General features: G+C 35.2%; 1 protein-coding gene across 4 annotated transcripts in view; it reads right to left on the bottom strand.

Moving 5' to 3' along the window:
* Positions 1–19,939, bottom strand: part of ESF1 (ESF1 nucleolar pre-rRNA processing protein homolog) — an 89,585-nt gene that overhangs the window by 19,756 nt on the left and 49,890 nt on the right. For 3 of the 4 annotated variants that reach the window (XM_079128492.1, XM_079128493.1, XM_079128494.1), the window contains exons 10-11: positions 10,592–10,713; positions 5,395–5,482 (exon numbers count right to left, since the gene is read on the bottom strand). In XM_079128492.1, coding sequence (XP_078984618.1) covers positions 5,395–5,482; positions 10,592–10,713 — 210 coding nt within the window. The remainder of the gene's footprint in view (positions 1–5,394; positions 5,483–10,591; positions 10,714–19,939) is intronic. The other variant, XM_079128495.1, reaches the window with a different exon arrangement.

Genomic DNA, 19,939 nt, shown 5'->3' with positions numbered 1-19,939 from the left:
TGACTTCTTTGTATGAACATCACAGAATGTACTTAACCAAACCAAGATGGTTACTATGTCATTAGGTAATATAATCTTATGACACCACCACCCTATATGCAGTCTGTTGTTGACTAAAACATCACTATGTGATGCATAACTTTCTGTAAATAACTTCTAACAAATACTGAAAGCAATGTGGGAAGACTGGGTGATTCTGACAATAATTGTTGGTTTACTGAATGGATACATAAATGAATAAGGGCATACAGCTTCGTGCCTATGAAAAATGATATATGGCATTATTTATAAGGGACACCTTCTGTTGGATGTGGTGGCACACACTGGTAATCCCAGCTACTCAGGATGCTGAGCAAGAAGGATTTCAAGTTTGAGGCCAGTCTGAGTAACTTAGTAAGGCCCTGTCAAAAAATAAAAAATAAAAAAGAAGAAGAAAAGAAGAAAGAAAGAAGGAGGGGCTAGGGTATGGTTCAGTAGTAAAGTATACACCTAGCATGAATGAGGTCCTGAGTTCAATTCCCAGTACCAACAACAACAACAACAAAAGGGACACATTCCTTTTGTGAACCAATCTGTGTGACTCAACTGGTTTTCTTCTTTGGCTAGGCTTTTCGAATAGCTGCCCTTGTTGCACATTCTATGGTTTTGTATTTGGATTGACCCTCAGATTTATATGACCCATCTTTCTCCATTTTCAGCCATCCTGACCAGAACATTTCCTTTAAGTGTTATTCATTTAATGATAGTTCATTTAATCAACAGTCTCAGGCAGTAACCCTTCCTAGAATGGTCAGTTTCTAGGCCCCACCCACATTATCTGTACTTCTGCAAATGAATGAACAAATAGGATAAATTCACAAACCAACCATGAAAATTTCTCATCTTCCTATCCCCATATATATATATATATATATCTGCATTAGTACTTACTTGTTTTCTCTCCTGTGAGAAAGAATTATCCTGGCTCCTTCAAAGTCAAATCCCTTCAATTATACTCTAGATTCTACACTTGTCTTCTCAAGGACTTCATCTGTGCATTTATCTCCCCTAGTTTCTGTATATTCTCTACTAGAATAACCCCAAAGGAATTAAAGCAAATCCTCAAAGCTTGTATCTTAAAAACAAGCAAACAATAAACACCAAACCAAACCAAATAAAAACTCAATATTTATTTACCCATAATTCAGCTCTGGAAAATATTCTTCACTCTCAAAACTCCTGGAAAATGCTCTTCGCCCTCGATCTCTGCTTCCTCAACTCTCACTTGTACTTTAATCCACATTTACCTATTGAAACTACATGTAAGGTGACCCAATGTTCTCTACACCTTACCAGTTTTCTGTAAAACACTTCTCTATATGCATACTGGCATTTGACACATCAACCACATCTTTCCTTTTATGCACTTTTTCTACTCTCTTGGTTCACAAGAGGTTTGTGATAGTTTTTTTCCTATTTCAGAGATGTTCCTTCTCAGATTCCTAAGCTTTTCCCTACCTTCCAGGTAACACTTCCTCCAGAATGACTGAATAATCATACTTCTTGTAGGTTTCACCTGACCTTTGGTGAATCCTTTTATCAATGCTTTCTGTTTCAAGTCCCAATGGTTCAAGTGCTATTTATATGCTACTGGTTCACAAATAAATATTTGTACTCTGATCGCTCTGATTTCTCATACTTATATCTAAATGTTAATCTCACACCGATGTTTGGATATCTACTTCACATCTCAAAGTGATTTTGCCCAAAATGAACCTATTTACTTTACTTCCCATCCAAACCTACTGTTCCTACATTCCTTTCTAACTCAGTAAGTCTATGGCACTCTTTCAGAGACTCAAACTGAAACCCCAGGAGTTATGCTAAATTTCTTCTTAATTCAAATATATTAGCAAATCTATTTTCAAAATATATCTAGAGTCCCATTCTCTTTCTTTCCTTCCAGTTCTTCTATTAATGTAATCCAATCTAAACCATCATCACTTTTTGTTTAGACCTCTCTACAAAAGCCTGGTCTTCAAGTTCTCACCAATGACTTTCTTTAACCTGTTCTCTTTGCAGGAACCAGAAAATATGTTTAAAAGTAACACCAGATCAGTCACTTTCTTGCTTAAAGACTATTGGTGGCTTTCCATTATCAGTAATAAAATTCAAATTTGTTGTCACAACAACAAAGGCCTTCAGGGTCAGTTCCTACTAGATCTCTATCCTGGTCCCATACTGAACTATCTCTCTGACCACGGTCTAACCCATCCATTTCTTTTCAAATTCTCAAACACTATACAACACATTCTTTTTCACCTCCACCTTTATACCCACTTTTCCCTCCTTTGCAATGCTCCTTCTCTAGTTTTTATGCCTTACTCCTCATTCTACAAGTCTCAGCTCAAATATCATCACCTCAAAGAGGCTATCTTCACCTACTCTAAGTAAACTCCTCTTTCCCTTTTTCCTCCTATATATATTCTATTTCTTTTAAAACATTTACCATATTTTCATAATATGCGAATTTACTTATTTACAGACTCCTTGAGAGATTGCAATCTTGCTTGTATTATTTTTACTGCTACTTCTCACTAGCAGAGTACCCAGCACCTAGTGGGTAACCAAAATATTTCCTGATATAATGAATAAACATAGAAAGACACCTTTTTTTTTTAATTTTTATTTTTTGGTGGAAATGGAATTTAAACCAGGAGTGCATCACAACACATCATTTTCTAGATGTAAATTTTGTGTAAAAGATTGTTTGTTTTTCCTTGAAAAAACAAAACAAAACAAAAACAAAAAAACCAAAACCCCAACAACTTAAGCCCACAGAGAAAACAATTATTCCTTGGAAGCATTTTGAAATCAAAAGTTCACTGAAAGTGAAGCCAGAATTAAGGACAGGTAGTGTTGAGAACAAGGTGACATAGGTGCAGCCATGTTGTATGAACAAGCCATTTCAGGAACTGGCCCGTAAAACCTCCCCCCAGGAAAGGGCGCACAGGTACTACCCTCAAGAGCCAATACAGGACAAACAGAAGTACTGGGCCCCCGGGGTTTATCAAGGCTGTTAAGAGATATCTGTCTGAGAAATGAGCAGTAGCCGGAAACCTTATCTATCAAGGACAGGGGAGGGGGCCTAGCCCTGACTCATCTCCTGCATAGTTCACCCCCTCCCTTCTCTCTTCTTCCTCCAGGACCATTCAGTTTTGGCAGGACCCAATGAGATTCAAATAAATTGGCAGGACCCAACCAAAGAGAACAAATGTTTAGCTGTTCCAATGTTAACCAATAATGTACAGGTCTTTGTATGTGAATGATTGGAAATTTCTTAAGTAGAATGCTTTCTCATCCCTCAGGGCCACTCCCCACTCAGCCATGGTAGTGGTCTGAGAGGCTGGTTGTGGTCCAGGCTCAAGCTTGCAATAAAACCTTGTTGTGTGATTTGCATTGCCCTGTGTGCACTTTGACTTTCTGGGGATCGGTCGATATTGAACCCCAATAGTAGTTAGTGTAGAAACAGGGGATCGGGTCAAATGGAGGAAATGAAGCCCTGAAGCCATCTGCCTCTGGAAGTTGGAGACTGCCCCTGGAAGAATGGAATGTCAAGGATCTCCAGAGCTCATTGATTACCAAATTTACCTGCCTTTATCAAGGACTTCAAGCACGGAGCTGCTAATTAATGCCCCCTGCGCCCTTACCTGCCTGAATCACCTTGGCCCTCCCCCTGCCCATGGCTTCTCACTTAATGCAAAACCAGGCCTATTCAGTAGGCAGGAAGGAGAGATAAGGGGGAAGAGAACTGGAGAACAAAAGAGACCTTAACCTATAAAAGTTGTAGGGTGCTCTCACTTCTTGGGACTTTAGAACAACAGCCATGGCCCCCTTCTTCCTCCTGGAGAAGTCTGTATTATTACCTTTAAATAAAACCTGCTTAATATGCTTGCCTTGGCATGCTTCTCTAGTGTTCAATCTTCAACAAGAGAAGGAGCAGAACTTGTCACCGTTAAACGGCGGTATCAAAAGCAGCAAATTTTATCTATACTTTTCACTTGGAACTTTTGATACTGACTTTAGAGAAAGCTTATATACAATTTAAATGTGCTGATTCCAAAAATCTGGCTACTCCAAGAAATCAAACCATTTAACTTAACTTACTCTTTGAATTCTATTCTGACTTCTGCAATCTGACCAGATTTCACATGCCAAATGAAGCATTTTGGACACAGAACAAGGAAACTAAATGCTTCACATTTCTCCATTATAAACTTTGTTTTAGCCACAGGATAAGGCTAAAATCCATCATCTTCTAGAAATGACTGTACAGGTATGATAAAAAGCAGAATATGCTAGGTTTCCACTTCCCTTTCCAATTCCCAAGAATCTCACATCCTATAACAGACTTTATTTATCTTGATCTCTTTTTCATCAATAAAATGTCAGTGCTAAAAGGCTATAACAACCAGGAAATAATTTTGAGCAATTTTGATTTTCCTGTTGAGAACCATTCTGGCCTACTTGTCAGGAGGATAAGAAATGGGAAACTTCATAAAATCTTTCTCTTTACAATGCCAGCTTGGAGTTGCTCCAAAAGCGAGCTTTTTGGGGTTCATGTGTGTGGTATAAAAATTAGGGGAAGGCAAAATGCATGAGAGCAAATGGAAAATGTTTATTTCCAGTGTCTCTGTCCAAGTATGACCTAAACCCTAACAAACACATTTACATATACCCAAAAGGTAAGAATGAAAGAACGAGTGGTACTTTTGGGATGGAAACAAGGCTCTTTGGATATAGGAAATGAGATACCAGGTAGTTTCAGGATTCAAAGAAAAGGGGGAGTAAGAGAAAAGCTGTCTTTTACCTATAATCAAGCAGGATAAATGGAAAAGGTATAAAAAGGTATAAAATATAGATGTTTATTGAACAGAAAAAACTTATACCATTATTACATATATAAATTTAAAAACGCATACACAGATCAACACATATTTATTTCATACCTTTAATTCTTCATAGCCTTTGCAATGAAGACCTAGAGTGAATATATTATAAAAATGCAGCAAAAACACACAAAATTCCTCTACTTCCTCTCATTTTTTAAAAATATAGAGTCCAACTGACTAGCTATAAGGATAATTCTAGAAAGGAATACCCATTTTTGTGTTTAAATTAACCACATTACCAAAAGTCTCCTATAATGTAATCATTCCTTATGTATAAGCGGGGCATGTGGACCCTTCGAAATATGATCAGTCGTTGGATCTCATAGGATGGAATTGCTTATAAGCCACTAAGAGAGTCATCCAAATTCTAGCAATTTAAATAGAAAGATCAGTTTATTGTTTCCATCCATGTCATTCTTTTTTTTAGATTCCAAATGAAAACTACAAATATAGCCTGGCTTACCTAATTTTTTACCTTCTTCAGCGAAGTATGGGTCACTCAAATCAACATCAGGGGGGAGTTCATCTTCACTGGTTTCTTCAGCAAGAGTCTTAAAGTTCAATATAAAAATATACAATTATATTTTTATAAGGACTATGTATATGGAGAAAAATTATATACATTTCTTTTAAATGAAGTAGTTCAATCTAAAATTAAGTTTTTAGTTGGGTGTGGTGGCACATGCCTGTAATCCTAGCTACTCCAGAAGCTGAGGCAGGAGGATTGCAAGTTTGAGGCCAGCCTGAGCAATACAGTGAGATTCCGCCTCAAAAATAAAAAAACAACAAGGACTAGGGATATAGCTTAGTGGTAGAGTGTCCCTGGATTCAATCCCCTGGATCTCCCTGCTACATACATTTTTAAAAAATATTTTTACTTGTATGTGGACATAATAACTTTATTTTCCATTCTTTTTTTTTTTTTTTTTTTTAATGTGGTGGTGAGGGTAGAACCCAATGCCTTACACATGCTAGGTAAGTGCTAAATTTGTTTATAAAATAACTAAGTTAATTTTTTGTTTTCTCTTTTTTTCTTAAATTTTTTTTTTAGTTGTCAATGGACCTTTATTTATTTTAATTTATATGTGGTGCTGAGAATCAAACCCAGTGCCTCACATATGCTAGGCAAGTGCTCTACCACTGTGCTATGACTCCAACCCCTTTTGTTTTCTTAACACAAAATTAGGGAATACTTGATAAATATAGGAAGCTATATGTGGATTTTGGAAGATATAAAAGTTCTCAAAAATGTTATAATCTATTAAAGGAAATAAGACATATAAGCAAGAAATAATTTAAGCTAGAAAGCACTGGAAGAGACATAAGGATACAGACATTTAAAGACTTTTATCTGTAAAGAGAGGAGGGCTGATCTCCAATAATATTGAGAAATGGCAGTGACTATTAATGCTTAAAGCCATGCACTGTAGGTTACCTCTTAGATAACTATTCAAAACAATGTATTTGCTGGTTAACTGAAGAAAATTATTTCTATTATGAAAAATTTAAATATATTAAAAAGGTAACAAGGACAGTGTAATGAAACCTTTGTTCTCATTACCCAATTTCAACAATTATCTTGTTTATCTACCCCTGTAAACTACTGGACTATTTTTAATTAAATCTGTGGGCCAAATTTTCCCTAATCAAATTTGAACAGACTACCTACTACATTAGTAAATTTAAATTAGGAAATCAAGACAAACCAGATTGTGTTTATCTCTAGTAATCTTAAAAAAAAACTATAAATAATTTTAATAAAAATGTTTAGAATGCATTGCTGTTAGGCATCATCCTGCATGCTAGAAGATTCACTAAGTAATAAAGAACATTCATTTGACATTAATAACCTTTTAAGGACAAGTGCTTGTAAGACATTTTTTGCCAAACTATTATATAACAGGGCTGGGGAGATAGCTCAGTTGGTAGAGTGCTTGCCTTGCAAACACAAGGCCCTGGGTTCGATCCCCAGCACTGCAAAAACAAAAAACAAAAAACAAAAACAAAAACTATTATATAACAGATTCAGCAGTAACATGCTTTTAACTAAGATTAATTATGCAACACATATATCTAGCAACATATATACTCATATATTTCTTTACTTATAGATCTGAACTATAGCTGGATCAAAATATTAATTACCATGGCACACAGCCTTGTATTGGTTTCTTTTTTTTTTTTAATAACTTTATTTTTATTTTTATGTGGTGCTGAGGATCAAACCCAGTGCCTCACATGTGCTAGGCAAGCATTTTACCACTAAGCCACAACCCTAGGACCCATTGGTTTCTTAAGAAATAATTTCTCAATAACAAAACTGAGGTCACTGATGGAAAAATACTTTTAACTTTAAGAAAAATTCTATAAACTCTTCTATATAAGAGAACCTGCAGAGTTGGAAGGGATCTGCTGCAGTCATAAATTTCAATATAGAGCACTGAGTCTAGAATCCACAGGATACACAATAAATGTATTTTGAATTGTGGATGAAGCGAATCCAGTCTTAGACCAATAAAGGGAAAAAGCAAAAGTACAAGATAACCTCAAAGTTTTCACTAAATGAAACAGAATAGCTACTTACAGTCTTGTGTAACTACTTTATTGACCACATAAAGACCCAATTGGAAAACCGTCCCATAAACTGAAAGCTTAATCGCTTGAAAAGCTATTCCATGTAAAAGAAATTTTAATGCCTAACTAATTTTAAAGGAAGTTCTAGGAAAGAGAGGTACCATATCAATGGGGGCAGGGCTTCAACCCCATTTCTTCATTTTACTACCCAGTCCACAAACACTGACACCAATAAAAGTATAAAAATTACTCCAGTACAACATTCAATTGGGTAGCTCTCTACCTTTGTGGCACTAGAAGTCATGGCTATACCAAAAAAATCACAAGCTTACAAAGTATAGAGAACTAATTCAGTACAGTAATAAGAGTACTTGAATGAAAGATCATGAGTTTGGGGCTCAGCTTGGGCACTGGCAAACTGTGGAATAATCTTGGACAAATCACTTAATTTTCTATAATATTAAAATAACAGGATTGGACCAGAACTAATCATTTAAAATTTCCCAAGTTTAAAATTTTGTGATTATCAGTGTTAACAGTGTAAAGCAATGACACAGCATTTCACTGACAAAACGATGTTTTTAGTGGCAAAAACCTAAGTGGGCTCTGGTATTAATCAGGACTTAAACTCTGGAAAATTATCTCTTGAATGATGGGAGTCAAATCACATTTTCCATAGATACCATTTTAGCACACAGAGAATTCTTTGATCAAGGGATTTACTGTCAATAACATTAAAGAAGTCATATAATATAGAAAAGAGAAAAATGCAGTTGAGAAATAGAAATGAATAGAATAATTTCATTTTGTTTAAAACTTCCATACCCCCATATACTTAAGCAAGTAAGTCTATATACAATCAGTTCTTCAAAAACACAGAATGGGCTGGGTGTGGTGGTTTACACCTGTAATCCTGTGACTCTGGGAGCCAAGGCAGGAGGACTGCAAGTTTGAGGCCAGACTGGGTAATTTAGCTAAAAAATAAAAAAGTGCTGGGATACACCTAGAAATGTCTGATCCTTGGCAAAGGTGCCAAAAACGTACCACTGGAGAAAAGACAGCTTCTTTTAACAAATGGTGCTGGAAAACTGGTTATCCATATGTAGAAAAATGAAACTAGACCCTTATTGTACATTCTGCACAAAAGTCAACTCAAAATGGATCAGACCTACGAATCAGACCAGAAGTTATGCAACTCCTAGAAGAAAACATAGGGTCAACACTTTAGCAAATCAGCACAGGCAACAACTTTCTTCATAGGACCCCCTAAAGCTCAGAAAATAATACTTAAGAGTTAAAAAATGGGATAGCATCAAATGAAAAAGCTTCTGAATAGCAAAAGGAATGATTAGGAAGGTGAAAAGAGAACCTATGGAAAGGGAAAAAATATCTGCTAGCTACTCTTCTGACAGAGGATTAGAATATAGAATACATAAAGAACTCAAAAAAACTTAACACCAAAAAAACAAAATAACCCTCTTAATAAATAGTGAAATGAACTAAATACACTTCTCAACAGAAGAAATATAAATGGCCAACAATACATGAAAAAATGTTCAACATCATTAGCAATTAGGGAAATGCAAATCAAAACCACACTGAGATTTCATCTCGTACAAGGATGGCAGTCATCAAGAACACAAACAATAATAAATGTTGGAAAGGATATGGAGAAAAAGGAACACTTTTACACTCATGGTGGAACTATAAATTAGTGCAGTCACTATGGAAATCAGTAAGGAGGTTCCTCAAGAGATAAGGCATGGAACCACCATATAGATACCACACCTCAGTATTTATCCTAAAGAGCTAAAGTCATTGAATGGATAAAGAAACTGTGGCATATATATACAATGGAATATTACTCTGCCATGAAGAATGATAAAATTATGGCATTTGCAGGCAAATGGATGAAATTGGAGGATATCATGCTAAGTGAGATAAGCCAATCTCAAAAAACTAAAGGACAAATGATCTCGCTGATAAGCGGATGAGGACATATAATGGGGGGTAGGAGGGGTTAGCGTTAGGGTTAGGTTTAGGGTTAGGGATAAGGAGGGTGGTAAGAATGGAGGAAGGAAGGACTGTATAGAGGGAAAAGAGGGGTGGGAGGGGTGGGGGGAAGGGAAAAAATAACAGAATGAATCAAACAACATTGCCCTATGTAAATTTATGATTTTTAATTAAAAAAAAAAAAGAACTAAAGTCATTATACTATAGTGATATATGTATACCCATGTTTAAAGCAGCACAAATCACAATAGCTAAACTATGGAACCAGCCTAGGTGTCCATCAACTGACAAATGGATAAAGAAAATGTGGTATCTATACACAATAGGGTTGTTATTCAGCCAAAAAGAAAAATGAAATTCTGTCGTTTGTAGGAAAAGGGATGGAACTAGAGACCATTATGTTAAGTGAAATAAGCCAAACTCAGAAGGTCAAGGGTCATATGTTTTCTCTCGTATATGGAAGCTAGAAAGGAAAAGGGCAAAGAAAATGGGAGTGGAAATCTCATGAAAATCAAAAGGAGATCAGTAGAGGAAAGGCGTCAGGGAGTGCGAGAAGGGGAAGGAGAGATATTGTCGAAATTATATTGTTAGGTTGTGTGCATATGTAACAACAAATATAATCATTATGTATGACTATAATGCACCAATAAAAAAAGGTAGAAGAGAAAAAAATAATTTTTCAACTAATACAAACTCAAAAATTAAAAATAAAAATGTGTTGGGGGATGTAGCTCAAAAAATCACCTCTGGGTTCAATTCCAACCAAACAAAACAGCCCCACAGAATGGAATCTTACTGCTTTACATCTAGATATCAACTAAACAATGTATTTGATTCAGGTAACATATAAATGTGAACTATTAAGAGTGCAGTATTTACAGTGGCTCTGCATTGTACAACATTGAGGCCTTGCAGAAAACACTTAACCTAGAGCAATCTTGCCCCTTCTTTCTTAAAAATGGAATGACAACAGGTCTACTCCAGTGGGTAGAGATAATGGATACCAAGCACTGGTTGACTTCTGGCACAGAGTTGGTATTCAATAAATATTTGGTCATAATTATCGCTAATACCTTCTGTTTCTTTTTCAGTCTTTTCTTCTCTTTCTTCTTCTCTAAAAATTGTTCCCAAGGAGTCAATTTATCCTTTCCTTCCAATTTGTTCTTGACCATCTCTTCTGCACTTTCTTTAAGACCTAAGGAAATTTCCAAATAGATTAGTTTAAAATGTTATCTTCAATTATTTCAAAGTTTACAAAACAAAAGAAAATTAGGTTATGCATATTTAATAAAGTAACAAGATAATATGCAATGTGAACATTTGTAATACCTGAAGATCACAAAATGACAGGGAACCAACAAATATTTCCTCATAACAAACTTTTAATAAATCTAATAAGATTTGGAAACAAAACAAATCAATAAACTCAATAAAAAGTCAAACTAATAAGGAAAACCCCCTTTTTTTTAGGTTCAACCTTTATTTCTTGAAGTTGTTTTGTTCCTCTAAGAAAAAATTTGGAGCAAAATCTCAGGAATTGACTACTAATTAATTGAACAAAATTATCTCTACTTGCTTCCATCATTCAAATGTGATCCTGTATTCCTGGGAACTACATGTGACTAACTAAAATACCCCAGGAGCAAAGATTTCTGACAATTTCTCTTCAAGTACTCTAGAAAGTCACATGGTTAAGATCAAAAGGATCATTAACTTCACACTCCACTTTGTATGATTTAGTTCTTTCAATGCTATAATTTATTCTTGTATTTTGTAACAATCTTTTTCCTACATTTTACTGTTCTTGGTTCATGTTTCTAGGTATTTTATAAACTGCTTTATTCTGTAGGTCAAATTCATATTTTGGTATTATCTGGTAATCAATCATACAGAGGATAATCATGAGATGAAATTCCAGTTGTGCAATTTCCTAGCTGTGTGTTGGTAGGGAAGTGATTAAACGTTTTTAGGCTCTTTAGACTCATCAGTAAAAAAAGAGAATTATAATACTCTGGGTTGTTTTATTTTCACAGCATTTAGAATGTACCCAGAAGATGATCTATATTAACCATATCTCAAATGAAATAATTTCAAATAATTTCATTTATTTAAAAAATGGATTTTGTCATTTAAATATCTGAAGTCCCACCCTACCCCAACTAACCATGTCCTCCAAAATTTCTACCAAAAAAAAAAAAAAAAATCTATTATCAAAGGGGACAGCAGAGGAGTTAGATTTATTTTACTCTGGCAATACTGAGGTCTTCCAGGATTGGTCAGTCCTGAGGCTATCCCAACCCTTCTCACCCTACTCTAGTTTGGGCCTCAGGTTCCTGGTATGTAAATTTGAAGCTCAGAAGTATGCAATACCTCCCTCCCACATGCACCTTTTTTCTCCCTCAAATATGTGGTAAAAGTCCAAATATACTTAAAAACTCACATAAGTACTTCTGGGCCTTGAGCCCCAACGAAGTTTGAAACAGCTAGAATAGATGATCTCTAAGGTCCCTTCCTTGGCTTCTAAGCCAAGATTTAATCTCTAAATTTCTATGACTTAGAAAAGTATTAAATTATATGCACACTCAAGGTTATGCAGATTTGTTCTTATGACATACTGTTGGTAGAATCTATGATTTATCGGGTACCAAATCAGAAATACAACTTTCAATTAAAAAATATCTCTTATAAGGAAAAACAACTCATGTTATTAGTTTTCAGGAGAAATGTGAAAAATACAAAACCAATGTCCAGATCTATGAAAGATTCAATAAACAGCACCTAGGAAATGTAAATTGCGAGCCTCATTTTAAAGAAAGTAGCAAATTCTGATAAAACAAGTTGATTTCAAATAACAAAATAAAGTAATTTACATTTAACATGAGAATCAGCACATAATCATCTTGATCTCAAATTTAAATGCACAGTACTGTATTGATATATGACATTTAAATAATCTATATTTTATTATTCCTCATATATTTAGATTTTATTACTGTAAAATATTAGAGATTTTTCTCTTTTTAAAAATTTGGTTTTTTTAGATACATAAGACAGAACACCGTATTTTGACCAGAGAGTTTTTTTTTCAACAAGAAAGCATTTCTTGATTAATTTTGATAACCAAAACTTAAACTACTTCTAGCTCAGAACAATGGTAGTTCTGTATCTTTTAGGCAATTACAGCACTGGAGCTATGAATACCTTGAGAATTTGATGAAAGCTACAGATCCTCTCCCTGGAAGACTGTGCTGGAAAAACTTGCATACTAAGTTCAACTTGTTTGCGGATATTCAGTGACCAACTCCGTGTAAGGATCCAAAGGCCTCGGCAAAAAATATTTACAGGAGCAAAAGAGGTCTAGGGAAAGATGAAAATCCTTCAACTTCTAACCTAATTAGCAATGACTTTTGTAGGTTCTGCATCAGGGTTTGTCAATTTTAGCCCATTAGCCCATGGCTAATGTCATTAGCCATGACATTTTAAATTATCTGATGTGAAGGGCCAATCTGTCCACTCAAAGATATTTAGCAGTATATCTGGTGATGCAAGTAGCCCTAGTTACAACTATCAAAAATGTCTTCAGATGTTGCCAATGTCTTCTAGAGGAACAAAAATCACCCATAGTTGAGAACCACTATTCTAGACAATGTTTAGAGACAATTCTAGACAATATTTAACATAGTGCCAGACACATAATAAGTACTTAATAAATAGATCAATTAAGATCTGTCTGGAAGGAAGGATTCCTATTTCAAGCCCAGTGTTTGATCTTTCATGTTTGAAAAATACGCCAATAAAAAATGAATCTCAAAACTTTAGGGTCAAAAATAAATAGCCTTTGTCTTTAAGTGGGTTATGTGGTTTTTTTTGTTTTTGTTTTTTAATCACTAGCTCTAGAATATTTATGAAATATTTATTCCTAGGAAATAATATTTTCTGATACTTATAGTTTTTTTTATAACAATAAAGAAATAGTATCTTAAGTTAACTACAATCTGTAATTTTTTGCCTGGCTCTCACTTAACATACCAAAATGTAGGAGAGAACGACAAACACATTGCAATGAATTAACACACCACCATGATAACTTAAAAATGCTTTGTTCTCATTGTCATCATGAGGTCATTTAAATCTTTTGCCACAGATCACAGTTGTTTATGTTCAAAGTCTTAAAAATATGCCTGTCCCAGAAGCCTGTTGGCAAATGCACAAGAACATTCTTCAGGGTTTTAGTCTCATTTGAGAGAAGCCACTTTGTGACTGAAAAACAACTTCATAACTTCACTATAACTGTTTTTAGCTTGCACACATTTGTTCTAAAAAATTTAAAGGGTATATCCAAAGGCTGTCAAATTAGTTAAAAATAACAATAATAATCTTACAAATAAAGGGCAAAAGTCCCTTTCAAAGTCAATCATGAATGTGGATGACTCAATTATGACAATAATAATTTCGGCATAATCCATTCTGAATTTGTTTGGCAATACTTGTAAATATCCTTACAAATTCCACTAAAACAAGAGTATACACTTACTGACCTTACTTATATGAATGTTTGAAAAGTCTTCAAAGGACAGGGCATGAATAATTTAAAATAACTCAACTAGGTACTGTAACTGATTTTGCTTATAGTAAGAACAAAGCTGAGGAGAGAGAAAATGGCAAAAGCAAGCTAGGTAACATGTCCACATCTCCCCACAACACAGAAAGGAGGCAGTGAAAAAAAGCAGAACTGAGAGGCAGGTAACAAAATAAATGCTCTAAGACTTGATATTACATAGTCTGAGACCTGGAGAGACTGGAAGATAGGTTACCATAGTAGAAAACAAACTCAGGAGTGCCCTAACCCCAAACCAGAACCTGTGGATGAGAAGCCAGGAGGCGCAACAAAGAAACAAAGAGAGGGGGTCGGGGAGTGAACATTCTCTTAAGCTCACCCACTTAAAAAGAGTTGAGAAGACTTAAAGTGCAATAGTAACAGAAGGATCCTTAAAACAGCAGAAACAGCTTAAAATCAAATCATGAAAAGAAAGCTGAGCTGGGGTCTACAGCCATCCTGTGTAGCCCTTGGCTGACCACTCATCCCCTTAAATCTGCATGGTGTGCTCCCACTCCCAGAGAGCTGCAAATTAAAAAGAGGGAAGTTCCCTGCAGTAGCATCTCTTAAAGAATCTGGCAAGAATGAACTTCTAGAAGGACTACTACTAGCCAAATCTACTTAAATCCCTTCTTCCTACCTCTCACCAAAAACAGGGGGAACAGGCTGGTGGGGACCTGTGTCAGAAAGTGTGCCTAACCCTGCTCAGCTTGACATAGGCAAGGGAAGAAAGGTCTGTACAGCATCTGATCACTTGACTCAGACAGAGACAGGAATGAAGCAGCTTTGTCCTGGAACAAAGAAACAAAACAGAGTCATCAGGCTCTGATCACTGACATTTGGAGGGAAGACACCAAGGGAAGCCTATCGTATGGGCCTATTGTGGGGCCATACCAGAGGGAAGCTGCCCAAATATCCAGTGGCAAAGAGATCTGGCAGAAAATTCCCAGAGTCTATGAAGCAGGTACAAACTGATCCCAACCTTAACTGGCTTACAGCCTAACCCATAATCACAAATGGCCAAGTGACAGGGCATTGTTCAGATGCTTGCAGGACCTTTTATCAGACTTAGTAAACAGAGGGAATCTACACTTGTCATTCAAACCTGGGGCAGTGGAAACTAGAGTCCAGGTGAACTCCCTAAGATCCTTTACTATAGCACCTCAGAGAGTAGTGTCAGCCAGGGACTACTACACCACAGAACACCCATGGAAAACCTACAACCAGAGTTCCTGCACTCACAGATAGGCACCAGGATCTTCACTACCACAAAAAGGATCCAGTAGAGGGGAGCAGGTACACGGAAATCCATAGCAATCACATGGGCACCTCAGAGCGTGTATCCTGAACTTTGCACACAATATAAACAGCCAAGTCACATGTCCAAACCCCAATGAAATCCAAACCAAGATTGAACAAGAATTTTCTTCATCAAGACATGGTTTACTATAAAGAACTCTAATGTCAACTTTGATCATATTAATAACTCTAACCTGAAAGACAATTGTTAACCCAATAGCCAGCATTGATCAACCCATTTGAACATATTTCATCTAATGGTGTAAAGCATTAATTGAGATAGATCTTCACATGGCTGTTTTCCTAGCTGTAGTTTATACTTGTTCCTCTTATGCCTTACTCATCCTTTTGCATTATCTACTACTCCCTCAAATACCCACCATTCATCTATTTCTCTTTTCTAGCCTGGTGTAAATTATTCTTGTATATTTTTTCTCTCTCTCACTCTCAATTTTTTTCCCCCTCTCCTTTTTGCCCTCACTTAAGGTTGTATGTTTATTAAATTTGACAATTCATTTTTTTTACCTGTACCAGAACCTTATTTTGGTTTTATACCTGAATTTGAGGAACCACAGAGAACAAATGCTGTAAGTTTTTGTTTCTTATAAGGTTGAATAGAAGAAAACTTGGCTCAGAAGTCATTATAATAAATAGGGCTCAGTGGCATCTCTTAAAGCAGTGCTGATATTAGAATCAGCAAAGGTCACACACTGAATTAAAATATCATTATTTGAATATTCACCCAGCCCAGGGCTCTTAAGAAAAAGAAGTTCACAAAGATGGGTCGATGGGTAGACATATAAACAATATGAAAAAGCAAGGCAATGAACCACCCAAAATAACCCATAATGCTTCAAAAACAGTCTTCACTGACACCACAGTGGAGGAAATGTCAGTCAGAGAAGAAATTTAGAAAGTTCATAGTTAAACTGGTCTATGAACTAAACGACGATGTAAGGAGTGAACTCAGAGAGAAAATGCAGGAAGTGAAAGTTAACTTCAATAAAGAGATTTCTGAAAAAGAACCAAAGAGAAATTCTGGAAATGAAAGACTCAAGAAACCAAATTAGAAATTCAGTGGAAAGCATCACCAATAGATTAGATGACTTTGAAGACAGATTTTTCAGGTCTTGAAAACAAAGTATATAACTTTTCAAAATAAAGTCGACCACAAAGACTTTATTTTTAAGAGACTATGAACACAATATTCAAGAAATCTAGGATAACATTAAAGAGTCAAATTTAAGATTCACTGGGATAGAGGAAGGCTCTGAAATTCAACCTAAAGGAATGCACAATCTTTTCAATAAAATAATATCAGAAAAATTTCCAAATCTTAAGAATGAGATGGAAATTCAAATACAGGAGGTACACAGGACTGCAAATATACAAAATTATTATAGATCCATTCCAAGACATATTATAATGAAAATGCCTAACATATAGAATAAGGACAGAATTTTCACCTCTCTTACCACTGGCTAGATCATCAAAACAAAAACTAAGAAAAGATTCTACAAAACTAAACAATGAAATTAATAATATGGACCTAACAGACATCTACAGAATACTTCATCCATCAATGACTGAATTCATTTTCTTCTCAGCAGCACATGGAACATTTTTCTAAAATAGACCACATTTTAAGTGACAAAGCAAGTATTAGCAAATACAAAAACAGAGGTAATACCTTGCATTCTATCAGATCATAATGAAAGAAAATTAGAAATCAATGATAAGATAAAAACACAAACCACACTAACAACTGAAGGTTAAATAATTTATTTTCAAATGATGAATGGATAGCAGAAGAAAACGGGAGAAATTTTAAAAAATTCTTAGAAGTAAATGAAAATAATGATACAACATATTTTGATATGTGGGACAGTATGAAGGCAATTCTAAGAGGAAAGTTCATACCATTGAGCTCATATATTAAAAGAACAGAAAGATACCAAATAATAATCTATCATTACATCTCAAGGTCTTAGAAAAAGAAGAAATCAATACCAAAATAAGTAGAAGGCAGGAAATAATTAAAATCAGTGCTGAAATCTATGAAACTGAGATAAAAAAAAAAAGATCAACAAAACAGAGTTGGTTTTTTGAATGGATAAACAAAATTGATAAACCCCAGCAAAACTAACAAAGAGGGGAAAAAAACCTCAAAATTTCAAAATCCAAGATGAAAAAGATCATATTGCAACACACTACTGAAATCCCAAAGATCATCAGAAACTATTTTGAAAATTTATACTCCAATAAGCTAGAAGATCTAGAAGATATGGACAAATTCCTAGAGACACAGGACTTACCCAAATTGAACCAGAAGGATATAGAAAACTTAGATCAATTTCAAGTAGTGAAATTGAAGCAACCATCAAAAGTGTTCCAACAAAGAAAAGCCCAGGACCAGATGGATTCTCAGCTGAGTTCTACCAGACCTTAAAGAACTAAAACCAATCCTCAAATGATTCCATGCAATAGAAAAGGAGGGAACACTGCCAAACTCATTCTACGAACCCAGTATCACCCTGATACCAAAACCAGACAAAGACACATCAAAGAAAGAAAACTTCAGATTATTTATGTCATCACATAAATAGACTTAAACACAAGAAACACATAATCAATACATGCAGAAAAAGCATTTGACTATGAACAGCTACCCATTCATGTTTAAAACACCAGAAATACTAGGGACAAAAGAAACACACCTCAACACTGTAAAGGCTGTATATGACAAACCCAAGGCCAACATTATTATCAATAAAGAAAAACTGAAAGCATTTCCTCTAAAACTAGGAACAAGACAAGGATGCCCATTTTTACCACTCCTGTTCAACAGTTCTTGAAACTAGCCAGAGCAATCAGGCAAGAGAAAGAAATTAAAGGGATAGGAGTAGGAAAACAAGAGCTCAAATTATCTGTCAGTGGACAACATGATCTTATATTTAGAAGATCCCAAAATTCTACCACAAATAAGTCTTCTAGAGCTCATAAATGAATTCAGCAGAGTATCAGGATAAAAAGTCAACATCCATAAATCAATTGCATTCCTATACCTCAAAGATGACTCTGCCAAAATGAAATTAGGAAACTGTCCCATTCACAATAGCCTAAAAACAAAAACAAAAACAACAAACAAACTCCAACAACTTGGGAATCAGTTTAACAAAAAAGGTGAAGGACTTCTACAATGAAAACCATAGAACACTAAAGAAAGAAACTGAGGAAGATGGAAAGACCTCCCATGTTTCTTGGATAAGCAGAATTAATATTGTCAAATATAGATTTAATGTAATTCCCATAAAAATTCCAATGATGTTCTTCACAGTACTAGAAAACTGTTATGAAATTCATTTGGAAAAGTAAGAGAACCAGAGTAGCCAAAGCAATCTTTAGCAAGAAGAGCAAAGCAGAATGCATCATAATTCTGGACTTCAAATTATACTACAGAACTATAGTAACAAAATCAGCATGGTACTGATACCAAAACAAGCATGAAGACCAATGGAACAGAATAGAAGACACAGAGACAAATTCACATACAGTTATCTGATGCTAGACAAAGATGCCAAAAATATTGGAGAAAAGATAGCCTTTTTAACGAAAACTGGAAATTCATATGTAGAAGAGTGAAATTTAATCCCTATCTCCATCCTGTACAAAACTCAACTCAAAGGTGATAAAACCAGGAATTAGACCAGAAACCCTGCAAATGCTAGAAGAAAATGTAGGCTCAGGAACTGACTTCCTTAACAAGACTCCTAAAGCACAAGAAGTAAAATAAAATTTAAAAAATTAATGAGTGGGAGGGCATCAAATTAAAAAGCTTCACCACAGCAAAGGAAACAATCAAGAAGAGTGTGACTAAAGGGTCAACAGAATGGGATAAAATCTTTGCCGCCTGCTCCTCTGAGAGAACATTAATATCTAGGATCTATAAAGAACTTAAAACTAAACACCAAAAAATAATAATCATAATAGTAACCCAATTAATTAACATGCAAAGGAACTAAACAGACACTTCTCAAAAGAAAAAAATACAAATGGTTAACAAATATATGAAAAAATGTTCAACATCTCTAGCCATTAGGAAAATGCAAATTAAAACTACATTGAGATTTCATCTCACTACAGTCAGAATGGTAATTTTTCAAGAATACAAGTAATAAATGTTGGCAAGGATGTGGGGAAAAGGATACATTAATACATTGTCGGTGGGACTGCAAACTGGTGTATACAGTCTGCAAAGCAGTATAAAGATTCCTCAAAAACCACCAAATGACCCAGCTATCTCACTCCTTTGTATATATCCAAATGATTTAAAATCAGCATACATAGTGACACAGCCACATCAATGTTTACAGCAGCACAATCTGCAACAGCCAAGCTATGGAGCCAACCTAGATGCCCTTCAACAAATGAATGGATAAAGAAAATACAGTATATTTACACAATTGAGTATCCCCAATTTATACAAGGAAACTGAGGCTCATAAAAGTGAAGTGATCTGCTTAAC

Source organism: Sciurus vulgaris (genome assembly GCF_902686455.1).
Source record: "Sciurus vulgaris genome assembly, chromosome: 2".
NCBI lineage: Eukaryota > Metazoa > Chordata > Mammalia > Rodentia > Sciuridae > Sciurus > Sciurus vulgaris.
Note: the sequence above shows the minus strand (reverse complement) of the source record. Positions and strands in the feature narration are given on the sequence as shown.